At 41.6% G+C, this 23,593-nt stretch overlaps 2 protein-coding genes across 7 annotated transcripts in view; both read left to right on the top strand.

Moving 5' to 3' along the window:
- The first annotated feature begins 5,822 nt into the window (after positions 1-5,822).
- On the top strand, positions 5,823-8,932 carry LOC134095316 (ZP domain-containing protein-like). The gene is made up of 9 exons (XM_062548766.1): positions 5,823-5,913; positions 6,001-6,142; positions 6,260-6,403; positions 7,343-7,404; positions 7,497-7,681; positions 7,770-8,170; positions 8,270-8,366; positions 8,459-8,663; positions 8,808-8,932. Exons 4-9 carry the CDS (start codon positions 7,365-7,367, stop codon positions 8,930-8,932), a joined length of 1,053 nt encoding a protein of 350 aa, XP_062404750.1. The 5' UTR covers positions 5,823-5,913; positions 6,001-6,142; positions 6,260-6,403; positions 7,343-7,364.
- A 4,606-nt stretch (positions 8,933-13,538) lies between these two features.
- ppfia1 (PTPRF interacting protein alpha 1) overlaps positions 13,539-23,593 on the top strand; it is a 46,993-nt gene continuing 36,938 nt past the window's right edge. For all 6 annotated transcript variants that reach the window (XM_062550018.1, XM_062550020.1, XM_062550019.1 and 3 more), the window contains exons 1-2: positions 13,539-14,477; positions 16,680-16,943. In XM_062550018.1, the coding sequence (XP_062406002.1) occupies positions 16,680-16,943 (264 nt within the window). In that variant the 5' untranslated portion in view covers positions 13,539-14,477. The remainder of the gene's footprint in view (positions 14,478-16,679; positions 16,944-23,593) is intronic.

The raw sequence follows: 23,593 nt of genomic DNA, 5'->3' as shown, positions 1-23,593 counted from the left end.
CAGTATACAGAATGTATATAAATAATTACACGTGTGTGTGTGTGTGTGTGTGCTTTACATCTTGTTAAAAAAATCATTAAATAAATAAATTCACATTATGTGAAAGCAAAGTGTCAGACATGAGGCGACCACCACATATTGCCTTCTAATCTGTGGGAAACACTGTTATTACTCTTTAGAAAGAGAATCATTGTCTTTTTTTGAATACCCTAACTTAAATGGTTGCAACTAAATCTTATTCTTCAAATGCCTGCCTTCCAATTTCACATAGCCTGACAACATGACACCTTATGATTGTAGGTCAATTTGTAACCTGTCAAAGACAAAGATTAGCAGCAAAACTTGATATAAAAAGAAATCCTAAATGCTACATGTAGCATATTGTAGTGTGTTGGACTACTATTGCCACCTATTGGCCTTTCTTGGGGTCCAACATCACAAACAAGGCCTGTGTCGTGTGCAAACACTCCAAAAAGTAAACCGGTTTCCAATCGATCGACCACCATAGTGTTGTATAGAGTCGCATGCACGAGTCTAAAAAAGTTCAGGCTCAGGATTTTTTTTTGCTTTAATAATCCCTGTGTAGCTCATAACCAATTGTATCAGTTATAACACTAAAGTGTGGTGACAAATCACTGGTGAACACATTTACCACTAGTGGCAAACGTCTCATTGTTACCAGAACTTGACTCGAAGTTTGCCTCTAGTGGCCAACATTGGCAAACTTCTGATAATATTTTTGTAGTGAGCTCATTTGTTGCTGCAAAAACTGCCGCAAACTATTTTTTTTGTTTGCGGCATGATGCATTGCATTGCAACCACTTAGCACCAGAACGCACACTACACATCAGCTTGAGGTGGAGGTCAAAGGAATTCTGTCTGGGGAGATGAGGACAGAGTTTAGCCAGAGCACCAGTGAACCTCTCTTTGCAATGAGTGGCATGGGACCTTGTAACATCTCAACCAAAGGACTTCTCCTATAGCGCACTGTTCCCCTTATTGCACTGTGGCATTGGGATTGGTCCATGACCAGAGAGAAGACTGGCCCTTACTTATCCACCAACACCACCTCCAGCATCAACCTAGTTATCAAAGGAGGTCTCCCATCCAGTGCCAACCAAGTTGACACCTGTTTAGCTTCAGCCATTCAGCAGACTAAATATAGATGCTAAAAATGAGATGCTGTCTTGACACCTTGATAAATGTTACTCAGCTCTCAACATATGGACTAATGGAAACAGAAACTATTCTGCCAATGACTTTCTGGAAACATTCCAGGGGTGTGTCAATAAATCTACTTGACATGGGGTTATATTACTCCAAAGAACCGGTAAGTCCAGCTTTTATTATTTTATTTCTTTTGTTCAAGCCTCTTCATTGAATTGGAGTGTCCCTTAAGTGTCAATGTTAGTTTTAACAGATGGCAGGTGGTTATTTGAGGTGCTCTGCCTATTAATAGCTTAATTGCTGAATGACTGCCGCCCTAGCGAAGCAAAAAGACAAAAAATACCCATTGTAATTACAGGTATCTTTGGCTGACCTACTCAAAATCACAGAAAATTCAAAGTGTAGGATCATTATGACACCCTCTAAATGCATGCCAAGTTTCATGGAATTCCTTTAATGGGGGGGCATATCAGCTACTCACACACACACACACACACACACACACACAAATGCACACACACACACACAAATGCACACACACACAGGCACACACACACACATGCATGCACACATACACACACAAAAACAAACATACACTATACACACATTTACATACACAAAAGTATGGGATGTATTACAGTTTTTTCCAATCGTATACACACTAAAATTAAGGTTATCAGACAGTTAACAATACTTAGCACTTAAGAAGCAAAACACCTGCGCAGAGTACAACATTAAGCACAAATTCAGCTTCACACTTTTTGCAAAACATTACACACAGTGAATGTCAAAACATAAAACACATTTTAACACCTTAGACACAGATAAAGATTGTTAGGTACTTCCTTCTCATTACAAAGCCCTGGCTTGCCAATGACCACACTAATGAACAAATTGAATAATCACATCCAGCAGGTGTGTAAGCACACATATGCAAAATTGAAAACGCAGCACTCAGGTGTGTTATGCTCGATCCTTGAGGGGCGTTCCCACTGATCTATAACTAACAATGGATAAACTATCCCATTGTTTTCGCCCCATTATTCTTTATGTCGATCAGTGAGGATCGAGGCCCGAGGAGCAAGGGAGGATGTATAAAAGCCCAAATGAGAGGCACCCATAGCCTGTGATGTGGATGAACTCTCATGGCTTGATCAAGCTAGACGGAGAGATGATTAGAGTATTACGTATTGTTGTTACTTGTTTGTATTGTTGCTTTAGTTTTTCTTCAGTGACTTTTTATTTGTGTACATTTTTTAGACAGTAGTACAGTAGTAAGAACTATAATTTTGCCAATTTCTGTTGATTGACTTGTCACTGTAACTGAACATATGGTACAGTGAAAGAAAGAAATATTGTCTGCAGCATCAGTTTTGTGCATTGCTTGATGAGGGTTCATCAAAATATTTTTGTCATCTAAATTATTCTATTGCTCTCAAGCAATATGTCTGAATAACATCCATATATTGGAAGAGGGTTTTTACAGATGTGTTTTGAATTTATTGTGTTGGTGTGTATAAGACAGCAACAGTGTGGAATCATTCAAAGAATGTGTTAGTGATATGAGAGCAGTATAAGGTTTTATCAATGTGTTTATTGTTTTGACAGAAATATTTCATTTTGCTAACAATCTGTTATGTTCTGCTGATTAGGTGTTGTGTTTGGTTAATTGTGTGATGTGTTTAGACAAAAAGAGCCCCATTTTCAAAATTGTGTGTAAACGATTGGAAAAAACTGTAAGAGATGGAGAATTGACCAACGTGATTTGTTTTTGTTGAGAGAATGCACAGGACTGGGTGGTAGGTGATCATATTTTGTACCGCTCTGCGGTGCATATAGTTAAGATGCTGCCTATCAGGACACCTTGACAAATAGGCCTACTTGTTTCTCCTCAAAGGTGGTGTGTCGTGCAGCTGAAGTCTGCACTGTATCTCAGTGTGATATTATATAACCTTTGTGGAAACTGGAGAATATTTAAACCACAAGTGCTCGTGTCATGTCTATGTCTATGTGTCATGTCTATGTCTATTTTTATGTCTTTTGTCAACCATATTCACACGTGAATGGCTGTAATGCATTCCTATTGTGTATCTTACACCATATGGCAATAAATCTAACCTTGACTTTGACCATTATCTATGGTAGGCGGTCATCAACAACTTTCGGGAAATGCACCCCTGCTGTGTGATTTTCTTTTTTTTCTGCTGTAAACAAGTTCATCAGGTTTCAGACTTAGAGAATGTTTTTGCTCCTTTCTGAAGTCTACCTTTCCCTGCAGCTAATTTTGTCTTTATATGGTTGGCCGGAAAATAGTTCCTCTCCTCCTGCTGATATAAAAGGGCAGGTTTCAGATTAGGCCATCCAGCTCAACCTCTGAGACATCAGACATCATGTCTCTCCACACACTGGTACTGCTGCTGCTCCTGGTCTCCATCACCTCAGCGAGCCACTTCTGGGGAGGCACAATCTCATTCACCCCTAAAGGAAGGAACCCAGATGGAACATACAGGGTATGGGCTCTTGTTTAAGATTGTTTCATATTACTGTCAGGGTATATAGTAAATAGAAAATTACAGGATTCTTTTTCAGAAATTGAACATGACGTCTGTTTATTTCCAAATGTAATATGATTTCAGAATCACTCACATCCAGCATTGCCTTTTTTTTTTCTTTAAGAAGGAATTCTGAAGACTTTCTGTCGCTATATCACTTTGAACTGTATGTAGCCAAATCAGTACAAACAGATACAGATTCTTATCTCAAATTAGACATTGTTTTCTTATTTCATTGAATTTTTTTTGTATATCGAGAGAATACAGTATGTGCTCATTTTACAAAATGTTGTGGTCATTTTACTAAATTGTGGTCTTCTCTGTGAGCAAATTTAGTATGTTGTGCTCTTGTTTTACAACATAATGCAGTCGTTAAACTAAATTGTGGTTTCATTTTGCTAGACTGTGCACTTCGTTTAGTAAATTGTGTACTCATTTGACTAAATCGTGCACTTATTCAGTAAAATGACAATTTAGTAAAATGAGCTCATAAGAGCTCATAATTGAGAGCATAATGTAGTAAATAAATAAGCAAACAATTTAGTGAGATGAGCGCATGTTTTCTGGATATTCTCAAAAAATATCTGGTAATGACACCTCTGGGGTTCCGTATGAAAAGATGTGTGTTTAAAAATATTTTTCTGTAAAAATGAATGTATGTTCTTCACTGACAAAGATGATATCATATTTTACTCAAGGTGGATTTCCGCTACAAGCACACTTTTGATAGTTGCCGTCAATATTTGTACTGGAGCACCTGTAGAAGTGGAAATTGTGGAAATCAGACAAATCTGGAACGAGGAATCATAGATCAGAGTAATGGAAGATATCCATCCCAATACAATTGGTGTCAAATGGAAGGAGTTATGAAAAGAAACCTTTTGAGTGATAAGCCTTTTCAGCTGACGTAAGTGCATCCATTTTGGCTATTTTCGAAGAACTAGAATTAGAATATTTTCTTCACCCATTTCTATTGTGACTGTCCAAAGAATTAATGATAAAAATGATGATTATTATCAAAATTATGAAATATTATCAGAATTATCATGTCATTATAATACCAGCAGGGTGCCATCCATAGGTTTAGCTTTACAGAAAGCCCTTATGTTTAACTGGAATATAGTTTGGAATGGGAGATTACAGAAAGTGGTTGATTTTATGGTCAAATTACGATTATGTATCTCTTGTGACATCATCTTCATCCTATCCCTATTTTAGTGCACGTAGTTGCTGTTGGATCTCCCTGAGAAATGGTATTGGACGGTGGGATCTTCCACTCTTGGTAGATCTTGGAGTTCGATCTGACACAACTGAACCGAACCGTTCTCCACATGCAACTATGATATCATTTGTCCGGTAAAATCATTATTTTATCTCTAAAAGTCTTTATACTCAGAGTCTTTCAAAATGTGTGTCTCATCACATAAGTTTGATATCAATCACATGCGTAGTGATTGACATGAAATTACAAAAGTTAAAAGATAAATGTATTGACAAAGTTATTGTCAAAGTGTTGATGTTAAAGTCAATATTACACATTACAAGTTGTTGGGATTTTACTAACACAAGCTTTCAAATCTTCTTCAGTGTGCCACGGAACTGTCCACGTGCATATAACTTCATAGGTTGTGATCCAGATGGTGATCAGTTCAGATGTGGAACCAGTAGGTATCTACCCTCAGGCTTTCACCTTGATCAAGTAAGAGTCTCCCAGAAGTATCACACACATGTGCATATGTGCCCTCTCTGTCTGCCTGTCTTTCTCTTTTCTTTCCCCTCTCTCACTTTCTCTCTCTCTCTCTCTCTCTCTCTCTCACACACACACACACACACACACACACACACACACACACACACACACACACAATACCTGGAAGCACTCACAGGACAACATGTGACAAATATTTTGATCTTTTTTCTCAGAATACTTGCAATCTACACCATACCTACAATAGCAGCACTGGCTATTATGGTTTTGAGCTGTATGTTGAGGACTTCCCAAATCAGCACATCAATCTCACCTACAGCGACGGAACAACATCTTTTAGGGGTCCACCCCATGCGGGAGGGGGTTACTCTACTAGCACACCCCTCTCAACTACAAGAACTACGACTAGCCTCCCAGCAACGACTACCCCTTGGTCACATTACGGCACTCCATTGAGTCGACTTCCACTACAATTTGTTGTCTATGGTAAGACTTGATGAAAATACACATTTTCTTGTCTTGTTCTCACGAATCACAAATGCACTAGTTATTAATGATTTATTGTTATCACAGTTGATAACACAGTTCCATCCTGCAATGAGGGAGTGTACTTGCCCAAGTTCCTGCATCCCACTCCAAACAACAGAGAGCGACTTCATGCTGCCATCAACCGGGAGCTAGAAATCAGAATAAATGCGACAGCTTCTGTCTCAGTGTAAGTAGACCTCCACATAGTTTGTGCATGTGTGTCTGTTTGTTGATATTAGGTGGTCATGTTGATAAGCTATTACCCTATCTTCAGTAATTACATAATGTTTGTCCTGTCTTGAAGGGTCCGTGATCTCATTATAAGTGGCCCTCTAAACATCACAAAAGACAGAACCACCTCTGGGGAATTTGTCCTGAGATGGACACCCAGGACTGATGACCTTGGCCAGCATTTTCCCATCTGTTTTATTGCTGAGAGCAGATGGGGGTAAGCTGAGAGATTGCTATGTTTGTTATGTTATGTTGAAATGTTATGTGTACGACTAAAATATGTGTTTCTCTAATTTGCATGTGACAAAATATGGTTATGGTTATGGTTATTTAGCAGACGCCTTTGTCCAAAGCGACATACAAATAAATAACAATACAAATTAAATTAACAGTGAACAATTACAAAATAGGGAGAATAGCAATATTATCAATAAAACAATCATTTTAAGCACCAACCTAATGAGAAATAAAACAATGAAAATGAGAATAGCAATCAAATAAGTCACTCAATTAATTATATAATAACAATAACTATAGCATGGTATGGCTAAATTTAAGGACAATAGCAGAATAAATGTCAAATGTCAAAATCAATGGACAAATTATAACAAAACAATACTAACACATACAAACCATAACACATAACAAACGCTCAAAAGACTAAGTGCATATTAAACAAATATGCCTTAAGACCCCTCTCAAAAGATCCAAAACTGTTGCTGGAACGGAGAGCACTGGGCAACTCATTCCACCAACACGGAACCACTGAAGAATAGGATCTACAATTTGACCTAGCATGTATGGTTGGTCGACATAACAGACGCTCCTCAGAAGATCGCAATGGGCGGTTGGGAATGTACATCTTGATCAAAGAACTGAAGTAGCTGGGTGCAGATCCAGTCAGTGTCCTATAGGCCAGAGTGAGAGCTTTAAATATGATGAACGAAATATGATTTAGCATACATTTGATCAATATAAACTTTTTCGCACTGATTTAATTTGCTGTTTAACAAGAAGTAACCAGTTCTCTCAGGATTGAGCTTTCAAATTAGACAGCACTCTCTGTCATTTCTGTCATTGGTGGCAATACCAGTCCAAATTAAAATGTCTACAGTAAAATGTATCAGTGGTAAGCAGTCAATGTATCTCATTTCAGTGGCAACTTCTACCAGTCTGAGATGAGATGTGTCGTTGTTGAGGTTGAACATCATCAATTTGGTTTGTATTTTTCATTATTCCAAGAAACTGGTGAAATACTAAAGGATATGTTTGACTCCTTAATGTAATACACTATTATCTGACACCCACAGTTCCTGAAGCCAATGTGATTTGTACTGAGAATTTCATGGCTATTGAGCTGGAAACATCAATATCAGAGAGCATCCAGCTACATGTGGATCACTTGCGCCTCAATGACCCATCTTGCACACTCTACTCCAATGGCACCCATGTCTTTGCCAACATGTCCCTTAACACATGTGGTACTACAGTGGAGGTAAGTGAACTTTCTTTAGGCCAACAAAATATCTGTTCAAAGTATCTTTAGAAAATGAACATGCTCTCCCCTATTTCTTTTTAAAAAGGAAGATCAGGACAGTCTCTTCTTCAAGAATGAAATTGTGTCATTTGATAACCAAAGCAATGTCATAACCAGAATCAATCAGGTGGAGTTTCAGTTCTTCTGCAAGTACCCTAAGAGAAGCAATGTGACCCTAGAGTTTGACACTCACAGAGGCCCTTACGCATTTGTGCAAAAAGGATTCGGAACGTTCAGTTATCAGTTTGAGTTCTTCCACTCAAGTCAGTTCCAATATCGGAGGGACCCCAACTCTTATCCCCTGGAGTACAGCCTTGGTGAGATGATGTACATGCAGATTGAAGGCATGTCTTCAGTCAACAACACTGAGCTCTTTGTGGAGTCTTGCAAGGCCAGTCCCAGTGATGACCCTCAGGCCCATACTTCCTATACCATCATTGAAAATGGGTAAGTTTGACATGGGCTTCTGTGGATACTTGGGGGTCTTTGTCGTGTGTTGTTGCTGCTTCTCCCATTACAGTAAAGCAATCTCATCTCTACACACAGATGCAAGAAAGATGAAACTGTGAAGTTCTACTCAAACCATGACAATAAAGTCAAGTTTGGAATGAAGGCATTTAAATTCATCGGATGGTATGACCAGGTAACAGATGCCTGGACGAGCACACCACATTTACTTATACATGTTCTGTTTTCATTTGTAATCAGTGCTAGAAATGGTTTCTCTGTCCGTAGGTTTTCATCACCTGTTCGGTGATACTGTGTGAGGCTGGAAACCCCAACACCAGGTGTTCTCAGGGCTGCACCAATGCCACTGCCTCACCTGCAGTGCATCACCATCACAGGAGAGAGGCTCCCATTCAGACCACCAGTCACTACATTTCCCAGGGTCCCGTGCGGCTCGGCAGGAGTGCAGACACCAGAGATGCTCCAAGCACAGGTGACTGTCCTCTTGTGAATCTCTCCAGGGTCATCACAAAATGCAGTTAAACGTTACAGTTTGTCCCTATGTTTCTGTTTCTTAAGACAAACAGACCATACATGGCATGCCGTTTGTAACTGTTGTTTAACTGTTTTCTTACAGTGCTAAATAATGGTTTGAACATGAATCTGGTTGTCATCGCTGGATGCCTGCTGATGGTTTCTGCAGTGATCTACACCAAGCGACCTAAGATTGTGTATCAGCCACTGCCAATCTCTGACTTTTAAGGCAGAAGGCTTACATGCACAGGATGTTGGTATAGAATAGAGTATAGAGTTGTGTTCAAGCTAAACATTTAGTTTCTAGCCAAGGTTGGATTTACAGACTACTGTATCACTAATTAAACAGATAAGGTGCATAGATACAATAGTGCCAAGTTCAATTATGCACGTATATCATGTAATGATTATTTCATTTTAGGTGTTGCTACAGTATGTACCTTTCCATTTTGGGGGATGTCTTCTTGGTTTCGGGTTGTCTACATAAAAATAAAGATTACTTCCTCATGAATTATATGTGGCAGAAGAGGTAGAGGAGTCACTCGGCATCCAAAGGGTTGCAGGTTAAAGCCTGATTCCTCCTGTCCCTAAGTGTCCTTGAGCAAGACACTGAACCCCAGTAAAAACTTCCGGTCTGTAGGTCGGCACCTTGCTTGGCAGCCTCTGCCATGTTTGTGTGAATAGATGAATGAGGCAGAAATGTGTAAAGTACTTTGATACTCTCACGAGTAAAGACATATATGCACACATTTTTACATGTCTTTTGTACATTTGTCATTTACTTCCGCCAAGGAGGTATATGTTTTCATCGGGGACCCCGGCAGGCGTTTGTCTGTCTGTTTGTTTGTTTGTTTGTCTGTCTGTTTGTTAGCAAGATAACTCAAAAAGTAATGGATGGATTTCGATGAGATTTTCAGGGAAGGTCGGATGTGACCCAAGGTAGAAACCATTACATTTTGGGAGTAATTCCGTAATTCCGTTGGGATTCCGTCTGCGTTTATGTATTTAGCTTCGTGGTGTAATGGCATGGTATGGCCACGTGGTGGCGATCTGAATAGTTTAGGTTCAAATGTATGACAACCTAGGAAGAACAATACAGACGGAGGTCTGCGCTCTCTGAGTGCTTTTCTAGTTGGTATTTGGACTGTATTTCAGGGGTTCTGATATAAGCTACACAAAATATGGAATAATGTAACAAAATTCTCTATTTTACTAGTATGAATACATAGCAATATGCAATTGATTTAGAATGTTGGGGAGAGGAGGGACAGGGGGCGGTCTCATAACAGATTTAAACCCCTCCCATTTACAATGACTTCAGTCTTTGAAAGCAAGAGGACCTGGGCATGAAGGTGTTACTCTAAGATTTCATTAACCATATCCTGTGATAGACTTTCCTATTGTTCATTTGAGAGTTAATGTTTTAGCATGTATGCATCATCAAGATGCGCATTAAACCATAATTCATGATGATGTACTGTGGTCTTAGTCACCTAATGTTTAAATGTATATGTTTATGCATGAGGTCATGAATGAAAAGTGAAGTCCGATATTAATACAGGAATTAATGATGATTCATGTACCCTTAACATAAAGTGTTTCCATGGTCCTCATGTTATACATGTACCCAGCCAGCAGGTGGCCACACTGAGTAGCCTTTTGAGAGACATGTGATTCAGGCAAGCACACTGAATAATTTTCACTACTGTAGCCAGTGTTCCTGGGTGAACCTCAATATTTAAAGGATACTCTTAAAGATCTCAAGGATAACTATGAGGAGGGCCATCTTGCATCTTGTTTTACTTCAGGCTATTTTATGTCTTGACAAAAAGTCTGTAACTGCATGACAATATATATTTTCAGTGCAATTCAGTTCCATTTAGTGGCACAATGAACATGTCTCAAGGTGCTTGACAGATCTCAGTTGAAACGTAAAATCATCATCAACCCCCAGAACAAACAGTAAGGTGACAAAGCAAAATTAAAAGACAAAGAAAAGACAAAGGAGAAGCATATTAGAACTTCAAAACTGTTATTCATCTATTATTGGTTAACTTGCATGTCTGTGTCAGTTTGGATAAAAGCATCTGGCAAATACCTATCAGCAGTATCTTTAACTATTTTTACATTTAATAGCAGGGCATATACTGTAGGTCTCTAGGCGAGTTTACTGATAATTTAATTTAATTTTCATTGCTGCTTCTTGTCTACTAATCTTCACAAGGCAATCTAATTGCAAATAAATCACTGCATTCTTCGACTTCAATAAATGGGCTTCAGCCTATACTTTAGCCTCAACATGTCAGGTCACAGAATTGTCTTGTAACAAACTAAAAGTTTTTGTGCTATTGTCTTTTTCTCTATCTTCTATTTAAATTAGTGTTTTTTTTGTGAAATTATGACAATATCATAATTCTGAGTGTATTGTCATTAACATGCTTAGGACTATAGGTTTTGGATACCAAATTATTGATTACCTTACAAACAAAAATAGCTATATGGCAATAAAGATTTCCTTTTTTTCTTTTGGTATTCACTTTTTATTATTTTTGGTGGGAAGCAAAAATGAAAGACATTGTCAGATACACATATACCTGGCATTAAAGATTTTCTCAAACAAAGAAACCTCAATGTCTTTCTGAAATATTTAAATTATTAGACGATAAGCATAGCCTTCACTCAAACCTGATCTTGAAAATACACTTCCCCCCCACCAGATGGCAAGATTGAGCCAATGTTTTCATCTGGATTATTTATTGTCGTTAATGTATAGAGGTTGAATGTGAGACAATAAGTCCAGGTAACATATTTTCTACCTCAAATGATGACAGTAAACATGTTTAATGATATGTAACATTTAAATGAAATCAGTTTAGATAATAATTTAAAAGAAAATGAGTGCTTTAAAAAGACTTTGGTTATATTCCTAGCCTATTTGTGATTTTGCTTTACATATGAAGGGTTCAGATGAAAAAGCTTCTAAATCCATCTGACCACTTTTCACTTCTCATGATCAAATATTTTCTTTAACCTACTAAGTGTGTGTTTTTACTTCTTTTTAATTTCATTTTTATTTCTTTCCAAAACTGGTCTGGAAACATATATTGGTATCTCCTGACATATCCGCCAGTGTATATCTCTTTGAAATTGACAAACTTCCATAATTTCCATGTAGTTGTTCCACCCCTGTTTGCTGTAAGGGCAGGAGAAGACATGGGCTAGTTCACAGTGTGGCTGTCTGACCTCTTGGACCCTGTGAAATTCCGTGGATTCCTGGCATTCTCTCTGTGTAGCCTATATTGTCTGCTGTGATTAAATGTCTGTTTTTGTCAGGCTGATTAGAGACTGAGGAAAACTACTTGGTAATGCATGTGCGGAGAGTGGCGATTTCAAACAGTTTTAATTCTGTTTCAAGTTTGTGGTGTGAAAAATAAAGAGTGAGGGAACGGAAAAGGAGCAAGAAGGCAGAGCAATTTAAAATGAGAAGGGTGTAGTTTCAAGGAATAGCTTTCTTTTTTATTCGTTAGATATTAGCTACCTTAATTTTACAATTATTTTGGGGAAAAACAGGTATCATCACCAACAGCTGATTCAACAATAAGCCCATTCACTTGGGCCATTGCACATGAATATGAACGAGTAGAAACAAGCTAAGCAAATCCCAAAATTAGATTAAACAAGTTGACAGGTCAATTACAGGACTCATGTGACTATGACTCAACTTTAGACCACCAGGCCTCATCGACTTCTCTTTTTTTCACTATGATGTCATTCCCACATCTCATAATATATGCCCAAACATGAGGTCACATGCTGTACATACAGGGACAGATGCAAACAGTAGCTGACAGGGACACGTGTGTGATGATCTCCTTTGTCCTGCTGAAGTGGGAATGTCGTCCAGTTAGCCTTCGATGAAAATGTATTCATGTTTACAGTCTGCCATGCAGATAAATGCTAAATGCTGGCATACTCTGGTCCTCATGTCATGTCTCTGGAAGAGACTGAAGTAAGAGTGATCTAATTTTAGTCACTGAAATGGGGACAAAAGTGAGTGGGCTGGGGTCTGGGGTCGTGGGGCACATGACTTCCACAGTGTGAAGAGACTAGACCAGACCGTGGGAGGGAGTCGTAACCAGAGAGGATTGCAGCGATGAGGACAGCAAGTGGCTCTGACAGACACTTCTAATCCTGTCCTGCTTAAAGCGGGCAATACAAAAGTGTTGAAAGAGAGAGAGACATGACAGACAGACAGATGGAGAGAAATTTAAAATGGGAAGTGGCTATAACAACAACAACAACAACAACAACAACAACATCAATGTAGTAGCCTATGATAATGATAATAAATACTGTATTATGTCAATAATCATAATCATAAATAGCCTAGTTAATCTTTATCAAAGCTAGGCTACTTAAAGAATGTTAACAGACGCCAACACATGAATCATTATGGAAAGCAATTAGGCTGGCTGCATACTTGGAAAATGTAGGCTTGAATGTTTGATGTGTCCATATGCTCATTGTAGTAGGATGCGAGGCTGATAGCCTATATATATTTTTTCTTTCAGATCTTCAGAACTTCAAGGGGCTTTGCGTTTTCAGATTTCTGTCTGTAGCTTTCAGATACAGGTGTCTATATATTTTTGTTTGATTTAATTTAAGTAGGCCTACCCTAGTCACACGGACCTCGCATTGGCTTATGGACATTTGGAACAACTCTGCGTGCGTTCCCTCGAGCCGAGCCACGTACCAACGTCACCAGCACGCATTGACTTTTCTGGAGAGCAGGAAACGGCAGATAGCACCATAGTGACTTCTCCGCCGACCGGGAGAGGGACGGCTATCATCGATCAGGGTTTCGGGAAAACCGAGATTCGGAGGCTGTCCTATGTTGGATTAAATTATTTCAAAGTGTGCGAAACCAACATCATTGTGGATAACTATATTTCACACGGCGGATCTTGTATTTAGGACAAAGATCATAAGTTTTCCTGGTCTCCGTGAGCTCCAATGTTTCTTCTGGATCTAGATAGCAGTCTGCTTTTCTTTTTGCTCCGTTCTACTTGGTGACGCGGCTCAACAGCAGAGAAGTGATCTAGAAGAAATACCTTTGGATGTTAACTTTTTCACAACGTTGCCTTAAGTACTTATTAAGTCATTTATTGGTGCATCGAATGCACTTTTGGGGCCTTACTTATTTCAGCACCGGAAAATTGTGTTATTCCCTCGCCATCAAATGAGTTGGCTAATGTTAGCTTGTTAGCATCAAAGCTAGCGGTGTTTAGCTTAGTAGCTAGCTGGCTTGCTGGCTCGCTAGTGAGATACGGGTGATTGGCTAAATTTAAGTTTAAATACGTGGTTACAGTACTCAATTTTGACATAACCTGTTGTATTATGACCACAATGGTGAGTCATGCTAGAAGTTAATTTATGTCAAACACAATTGCCAGCACAGCAAAACCATGCAATATATCCAAATACCCAGATAGCAAGCTAGCACTTGATTCAGATAATTGTCCAATGTTGGTCTGGTTTGTGAGGCCTCTGGATTTTTTCCTTCGTGTGGCGAACATTTCACAGACCGATTTCTTTTTTCTCAGTTGATGGATTTTATGATTTTTTGATGGCTTTGAGGATTATCACAACTTCACCGTTATATCTGAGGCCAAAAGAAGAGTAGGATAACCGGTCTCAGATTACATTTCAGATAACGAACTGTTCCTGAAAACAAAAGAAAAGTGGACTTGACGGATATCTAAACACTGCGAAGGTAAAACTACATGTTGATATTGGGTAGCATACTTGATTTCGACTGTTATTAGTTGTGTGAGCCATTCAATAGAAGATATGTCAGACATCTCGTTTAGGTATAACATTAACGTTAAGAGTGAGAGCGTTAACACCGCGTTTGGAGAGCTCATTCTAGTTCGGTTATGGTCGGCCTTTTAATCTGGTTAAATAAGTCTTCCCATAATTACATTAGTTAACATTATATTACAGATCATTTGGGTATGTCGCCCCCTTTCTTATTTCTCACTCTGTTTTATAATTGAAGTGATGAGAACAATGTATCTTAATGTATCGTTGTCTTAATTTGGTTAGGTAGCTGTCTTCAACGCGAACCTTGTTGTTTATGGGTCAGACTGCTAGTTTATGTGTAGCCTAATCATTAATTGCACAAAACCCAACACAGTTTAGGCAGACGATTTGTTATTTCTTCCCTCTGATTATCCGTCTTAATATTGTCAGATAAAGTCAGTCGATGACATGGATGTTAAATCAATTAAGGTACAATAGTTTGTAGGGAAAAATATAGTTTTCACTCTAAAAGTGCATCGCAGCTAGAGTAAGTTGTTTAATTTTCCTTTAATTTCATCGTCCAGTTTGCGATATTTTCAGCTGTACAACCGTGTGTGTAGAAACGTGGATGCTTTTCCTTCAGAGATATTTGTCACGAGGACATAGATGATGAGAATGTGATAGTTATTTAACATTACTCCGTCAGTCTATTTAGACTGTGGTGGTAAAGGCTTGAAAATTCATTCTCTAGTTTCCTCCTATTCCATTCTTTTGCCACATGAGGACAAATTGATGGTTAGCCACCGTTAAGATTCCGGGGCAAGGCTACAGTAGGGCATGACAGCAGTGGTCAACTTGCAGGCAGGGGAAAGAGAAGCATCCTCCTAGTGCCATCTGTCAATCTGTCTCGTGCGGCTGAAAGTATAGCCCCTCCCCCTTCAGTGATCTTCATTGTGGTGCTTTCGTCGCTTGACCTCGTTATGAGAGCACAGCAGCGGAGTCCATTTGCCTAGTGAAATTAGGGTAACCCTCTTTTTCTCTCCAGGCTTGTGATACCTAAATGCTAGTCTTGCAGGATTTGACAGATTGGGAAGAGGGTTATGATGTCATTGGCCAGGATGGGTCGGGGGAACACTATTGCTATTGCTGTTGTCAGTGTAGATTCCTCAGGATACGTTGAATGGATGCTACTACATCAGGGTTGCAAGTGGGCACTGAACTGAAAACAATAGCTTTTGAATATTGGTGCCTTCTGGATTTTCTCCCCTCACACTTTAGCCCACTTGTCCAATTTTTAATGAATCTATGAAGATTTCTTGAAGCTCTGGTCGCTTAAGTCTCCTCTATGATCGACCTCTGAATGTCTGAATAACCATCGCAAGAGATCCAGTGACACAATTAAGCGTCCCTTTGTTAATGGGGAGCCTGCATATGCTGTATGTTTATTTCCACCATAGAGATGGGCCAATCGTGTAGTGTGCTTTTTTCACTATCCATGCTGGTCTTTTGACAGTGTGCGTGGAGACAGCAGCCAAGCTCTTTGGAATGTGCTGTTTAGCTTCAGATCATGGCCAGCCTGCCTTTGCTTTGAGTTTTTGGTCAGAGTAAGAGTAAGAGGCCTGTTCTTTGAGCTAGAGTTGTGTTGTAGATCTGTCAATCAAAACAGACTGAACACGTTTACTGCGGTTGAATCTAGTCACTATATTATTTAAGTGTGAATTTTGGAAGTAGCCTGATGAGATGTCTTATGAACATTGTGAATTAAGATTGCTGAATCTTTCAAGAGACACTCTCTATCCAGATTTTTTTTCACTTTCTCACTTTCTCACTCACAAATGTCTCACTTCAGTGGAGCAGTAAGGTACTGCCACATTCACACTTTGAGAATAACAAAGGAGATCCTACTGGTACTGGGCAGGTTCTTCCTTTCACACCTTCAGTGACCGGGCCATATGTTTGTGTTGTCAACATTCGGGGGCAGGCACTTCTCAAAGCATAACAGGAAGAGTAGTAGCTCAAACTACCATTTTGGTTAACCCCGCTAGTTGTAGTAGATGGCTGTGAGTGATCTACGGGCATAGTGGAGCAGCGCTATCTTTGCTGTCTGACAATTGTTGTCACAGGCTTGACTCCTGAACTTTATCATGCCGTGCCTGATGGTTCTTTCTTGCAGATGATGTGCGAGGTGATGCCCACCATCAGTGAGGCAGAGGTGGGCCCTGGGAATGGCAACGGCAGGGGCTCTGGGTCCCCACTGCAGTCCGACTCCGAGGGCCACTTCGAGTCGCTGATGGTGTCCATGCTGGAGGAGAGGGACCGGCTCCTGGAAACCCTGCGGGAGACACAGGAGAACCTGGGCCTGACCCAAAGCAAGCTGCACGAAGTCAGCCACGAGAGAGACTCCCTACAGAGGCAGCTCAACTCGGCTCTGCCCCAGGTAAGATGCTCGGTGTTGAGTCGACCCAGGTTGCAGCGGAGAGGATGGAGTTCTGCCCACGTGCAGGAGCTTATTTTTGCGTCGGCTGGTTGAGCATTAATTGTTGTAGTGATGTCATGATTTCTGATGAAGATGTCTGTGTTTGGCCATGCTAGTTCCAAGCTCATCGTTGCTTATGTCAGACAAATGCTGAACTAGCCTTTTGTAGCAAGCACAAGTATTGTGTAACTGGGAGTATTTGAGTGCAATTTCATCTATTTAATTATTGAGTTACATCCACACATTTAAACTCCGTTTTCTAATGTTCTAGTGTTTGTGGGGTTATGATTGTTACCCCCTTAACTTTCCCCTGGATATCTTCAGAGAGAACACAAAAGCATGCTACTCAAATATTTACCATGGTCAGAGTTCAGGGAGAAGGGTTATGTAGGGGATGTCAATAGTTGGATCAAAGACAGTACAGCAGGCCATGCTCTTCAACAGATGGCCAAACTGACTTAGGAAGAAGGACTGAGGACCTTGTGAGTGAGGAAGCTAGAATTTCAGCCATTGTCTGTGGCAATGGTCCCCGGAGACCTTAAATGAAGGGTTCATGTTGGTCATATCTGTTTTTGTCTTTGCATGGTCTGCACGAAGCTGTGGAAGTACTAGAATGTCTATAAACAAACAGCTCCCTCCTCAGACGTGGCGGCCAGATTTTCTCGACCTGCAGTCAGCGGTCTCTCCACTTCACATGAACAGGGTGAAGAAAGCTATGCAGATTGTCCCCACTGATTAGCTTGCGACACAAGACATTTTCTTATCTCCATTACATCATCTGAGATTAAGAGAGTGCTGTCTTTCAAACACCTTTTAGCGACTACAGTATCATTGATTCAGATGCTAAGTTTGTCATGATTGTGTCACGGTTTGCATTTCTTTAAAGAGCCCAACATCTCTGCGTCGGTGTCAGGCTGTTGGGATTTGTCCTCTTGGTTTACTAGAGGAAAACCTTTAAAACAGAAGCTGATGAGAATAGCACATGAGCTGTCGCTCCAGCTTCTGTGGGCCCAACAACGTCTGTTTATGTTTCCTGTGAGTGTGTTTCCTCCCCATGTATATTTAGCCATTATGTCCAATCTGGATGCATTGAAGGGGTTTCCTGCCAGCCCTATTTTGGACAATTTTGCCCAGCTGTACACAGCAGCTTTATGGGAGAGTAGCATGCAGTTGGAGTGATCTTCAGCACTTAAGGTGAAATGATGGCTTGCAGTGCTCGGAAGGAATGTGTTGTGGAATACCTCCGTAGTCAGTTTTACTTTGATCTGACTCTGTGAGTCTGTGTGTGTCGGTGTGTGTGTTAGGGAGTAATAAAGAGAACAAGAGTCTGTTGTAGATCAGAGTATTCACCAGCAGCGTTTGTAAGGCCTAATGTCTTTGTGGAAAACACTGTCTTCACACCTGTTTGGAAAATGTTTTGTCTGTGCAACAAGTCCATGCTTGCATTCTGATTCTTTTTTGCTTTTAGAAAGTAGGCCTGACATAAGGAACCCTATACATATCCATACCTAAAGGGCATGAATCATAATTCAGTGTAGTAAAAAGTCTTCACGAAAATGAAAGGTGATTAGTCGTCTTTTTTTTTTTTTTTTGAAAAGGTCTTATATTATTTTGAATGTCCATGCTGCAGTGTTGCACAGCTGCCCATGTAGTCCAGGCGATGAGAAGGAGCCCACATTGGAATTCTTGAGATTGTGATATAGAGTGCTGGGGTTAGAAATGAGCTCCCTCCTCCTCGCCTTTGTGGTTTGGATGTTGTGAGATATTTTCGAATGATCCAGTGAAGCCGTGTAGAGAGTTTGGCAGCGCACAATGTCTCTTTCTGAAAAACAGAGAGATGGGTAAAAACTGATGAACGGGAGCTAAGACACAGATTGAGACGCGTGCAGAGAACTCTGGAGAATCAGTGAGAAGTATGTTTTTTGAGGATTGGGATGGAGGGAAAACTGTCTCTACGCTTGCTATTTGGCTAGTTATTGAATTAGAGATGAATGACTGCATACTGCTAATTGGCAGTTCTTGTACAATTGCAGAAATAAATGGCGTGTAGGCCTCTAAATCTGTTTTATTGAGAAGCACATGCACACTGGACAAATCCCCGGGCAGGAGCAGTCTCTCTCTCTCTCTCTCTCTCTCTCTCTCGTTCGCTCGTGCTCTCTCTTGCTCTCTCTTGCTCTCTCATACTGTCTCTCTCTCTCTCTCTCTCTCTCTCTCGCTCTCTCCTTCCTTCCCTCCCCCCTCTCTGCAGGGATGTTCTGGCCTTCACACAGACTAATAAATGGCACCACGGAGAGAGGCGAGCAGGCAGGAATGTGTATGTGCAGAAGTAGAGGAGGTGTGTGTGTGTGTGTGTGTATGTATATATGTGTGTGTGTTTGTGTGTGTATGTGCAGAAGTGAAGGAGGTGTGGGAGGACATGTTGGCATTCACAAGAGGCCTGGCAGACATGTGGAGCTGAAGGGCCTCTATGTAGCCGCCCTTCTCTGACTGTTATTTGTTTAGTTGTTGATGCTGATGAAGTGGATTTGTGAAAATGTCATTTGTGATACGCTTGGTTTTCATAGCCAAAGCAAGGTTGGACAAGGGTCTTTATTTCAGAGGACCTGCAGGTGAAGGATTGTCTGCTTGGTCAACCGAACGCTCCCAGATGAAATAGGATCAGACTTCTTTTCACAAGTGTGTTGTGCGTTTGGTAGCAGTGCGGGCTCCACCATCATGGTTACTGTGTCAGTCCAAAGGCAGGAACTCAGGTGTCAAAAGTCTGTGTAGTCAGTTGTTAAACTTTGGCCAGACCACCATTGTGGGGCTCCAACAAGATAGATAGATAGATACTTTATTGATCCCCAAGGGGAAATTCAAGAGTGAAATTCAACAATGAGTCTTTGTGTGAGATGATCATAGAGGGGTCTTCTGGTAAGATACCATATGGTTTTCACACCAAACACTATGGTAAAGAGTGTAGGATTTCAATATTTTCCAGCCTTACAGGCCATAAAGCAGAATTATTCAGCATATGATTTCATGAAGGGATATCACTGTCCAAAGTCCAGTTAATTGCAATCTTGTTGGCCTAAAGCTCTCCGCTCTCATTGGCGGTTAAGAGTAGTGTCCTCATGAATTGTCTTCCAGTGCGTTATGTAAACCTGACCCGCTTAGCTCAAGTCCAAGCCTGTTGTTTAAGGTGAGTAATACTGTGGGATGGCACTGTTGTGCCACTGGCGGAGGCTTGCAACTGGCTGCTCAGGTTATGTGAGTGTGGTTGTGTTGTCACCTCACTTTGAAATGTCCTGCCTTTAATGTGGTGGCCTAGTAAAGGAGCCGGACATGGTGAGCTGTACCCTCAAGGAAAGTGTGTGTGTGTGTGTGTGTGTGTGTGTGTGTGTGTGTGTGTGTGTGTGTGTGTGTGTGTGTGTGTGTGTGTGTGTGTGTGTGTGTGCCCATGGTAGGAGAGGGTGGTGTGAGTGTGCATAAACTCTTAACATACTTCCTGTCCTGTCGTGAGAGCCTTTTAAATAGATGGCTCCTATGGCCTTCTCTCGCCCTGCCTTCCTGGTTTTTCTCTCTCTCTTTCTTTCTCTCTCTCTCTCTCTCTCTTATTCTCTTTCTCTTTCTCTTGCTCTCCCTTTCTCAACCCCTCCCTACTCAAAGAAAGACCTGAGAGAGAAGAGACAGCCTGACCACCAAAACCACAGATCAGCTGCCTTCAAACACACCAGGCCCCCTCGGAGCCCTCTCTGCCCCCTCTGCGGCCCTCCCGGATGCTCCTGGAGAGCTTGACCCGCCGGGGTGTGGAATGCACCGGCATTCCGAGGCGGCAGGGTCATGTGTGTGGTGTGAGAGTAAGAGGGTGTGATGTCTCCCATCACGTCTCCGGGCGACTTTTTGTCTGTGTGTGGGCGTGGGGTGGGGGGGGTTGGGGCTGCGATCTGCACTTAAAAGGTTTTTTTCTTGTATTGTGAGCATTAGGCTGGATGGTTGTCTGTGGACTCTGAATGCGAGAAGGCCACCCATCTTTTTGGTGCGTAGCATGCTGCCCGGGCGAAGGTCTCTGAGTGCACGGCAGCAGCAGCAGCAGCAGCAGCTCCTCCGAGGCCTGCCAAGGGGCCAGCTGTAGACTCCCATGTGCACGGCGCACAGCTGAGCGGGTTTATTTGAAGCGCTCTCTCTCTTTGATTGGGCTAATTGCGTCGCACCGGCGTTAGCACTGGAGTGCGCGGCTCGTTAAGTGTGTGGTTCGGTTGAAGTGGGGTCGTCGCCTAACCCTTAGCCTTCCTTTACATCTCTCTCTGTCTCATCCTCTCTCTCTCTCTCTCTCTCTCTCTCTCTCTCTCTCTCTCTCTCTCTCTCCATCTCTCCATCACCCTGGTTCTGTGAGAGCCCAGCGGTCTTTAAACGGAGATGGCACAGTGGAATCTTTGTGCTGCTGGGAAAGCACAGCCCACTTCACGTGACTTCTTCTCCTCCTTTCTTTCTCTCTCGTTCTGTCTCTGTCTCTCTTGTCTGTCTGTCTCTCTCTCTCTCTTTTAAGTAATTGGGGTGAGTGAAAATAAAGTGGGAGGGAAAGAGGGTGTGAGTGCGAGCAAGTCTGAGAGCTGGCTGGCTGGCTCTCTGTGGGTCTTGTGATCCTCGTCCAGAAGCGAGGGAAGGCTGAATCAAAACGAGAGGGGTGGAAGGAGGGGCTGGAGTGTCCTAAACAAAAGGCGAGAACGCTACACGGTCTCCTCTTCGGGATCTTCACTTTTCCCACACACTTAAGAATTCTTCCCCACAACCTCACACTCTCCTTACTGCCACAGGCTTGTCACCCCCAGAGCTATAGCTGAGGACTTCACTTTTGGAGTTGAGTCAGTTTATTCAGTGGCCATTAAAGGAGGGACGTGTGTGTGTGTGTGTGTGTGTGTGTGTGTGTGTGTGTGTGTGTGTTGAGGAGGGGGGGGGGGATTATTGATTTTCCTGCTAAATCCAGCCGGCTGTATGCTGTGTGTCCATGGAAAGTCTGACAGTGAAATTCCATTTACGCTTGTGTGTGTGTGTGTGAGCGAGAGAGAGAGAAAGGGAACGAGAGAGTATGTTTTTTTTCCATGCAGTGAAAATATGAGGGAGCAGTGCCAGCCATGGAAGCTTGGTCTGGCTGGAGAGGGGATCGTTCTGGGGGAGGCCTAGCCTGTGCCTCCACTAATGCATGCTGTAGACTCATCAGCTGATAGTTAAGCATCATGTCAATCACTGAGCTCACTCCATTATGGGAATATAGACTGTATTGTTCTAAGAACAATTATGAGCGGATTTCCTAGATTCGTCGCCTCTGTCTCGGCCTTCCACCCACATTAGCTGTAGAATATTATGGGGTAGATCCGTGCCAAATTTGTTCATTATTGACGTCAAGTGCTGAACCTGTGCCATCCTGTTTTATGGAATGTAGCACATCTTGGCTCATTGAACTCACTCAGTGCTGAGCTAGGTCTCCCAGTAGGTGCTACGTGAGTAAGATCTTACATTGTGTCCAGGTAATCCGTATGCTATTTTAGCGGCCGCTGTTTAGATAGTGTTCTTGTCAGCCACGCCAGTGCTGTAGTGAGTGATGGCTGTTGTGTCAACAGTGTTTTTTTTCTTTCTGTGCTTGGAGATAAAGGGTTCAGTGTCTCAGCTAATCCTAAATCTCTCTTGAGACACAGATGAGTGTAACTTAGAGGGGGGGGTCCAGCCAGATAATCCAGTATTTCGGAGTGGCTGGGCAAACAGGGTTGAATGTGTCGTCTGTGTGTAGTCCCATAAAAGTCTCATGTCAGCCAGTCTGTTCATGACCACACACACATCAATCACCAGCCTTAACTGATGTTCTGCTATCAAAGCGCCAGTGGTAATTCCCTATACTGTATTTTAGAGACGTCTGGTGGGATCAAGTATCTCAAAGAGATGAGCTTTGGGCCTAGATGTTGTTGTGTTTAGCTTGCATGTATTTGTGTATCCAACCACAGCATCAGAGCCAGTAGGGTGTGGGTGGGGTCAATGGCCTTTTCTATAGGGCAAGGTCTGCCTCTGATGGCGACCTTTGTTTTCAACATGAGTAGGTGTGTTTGTGTTTGTGTGTGTGTATTTGTTGTGTGTACTTTTAACCTGTCTTTGTGAATGAGTGTTGACATGCAGGAAAAGGAAAAGCTCCTTACCACAGAGCTCTATCCTCCCAAGACTCAGCTGAATGGAGAAAACACACACACACACACACACACACACACACAGATACACACTACATTCCACTGCTCTGAGGCTTGCAAAAAATCCCTTTATATATCTGTGGCCTTAAAAAAGCCAAAAAGGTAATTATGGTGGAATGCACTATGTTGCAGCACTGCTTCAGATCCAAACATAGATGGATGAGGAGATACAGGATGATCGCCAGCATGCTCCTTTTATGTACAGGACTTGGTGAGCAGCATTATTTTACCAGGCTTTTCCTAGATGATATAAATGGATAAGCAGGTACTTACAATAAAAACACAAGATGGTGAAAAGTACACTCTTTGAGAGTGAGAGAGCGAGTGAGCGAGATATGTTCAGAGGAGAGAGTGGAGAGAGAGAGAGAGAGAGAGAGAGGGCAAGAAAAAGAAACA

This window comes from Sardina pilchardus, chromosome 11, assembly GCF_963854185.1.
Source record: "Sardina pilchardus chromosome 11, fSarPil1.1, whole genome shotgun sequence".
Lineage (NCBI taxonomy): Eukaryota > Metazoa > Chordata > Actinopteri > Clupeiformes > Clupeidae > Sardina > Sardina pilchardus.
Note: the sequence above shows the minus strand (reverse complement) of the source record. Positions and strands in the feature narration are given on the sequence as shown.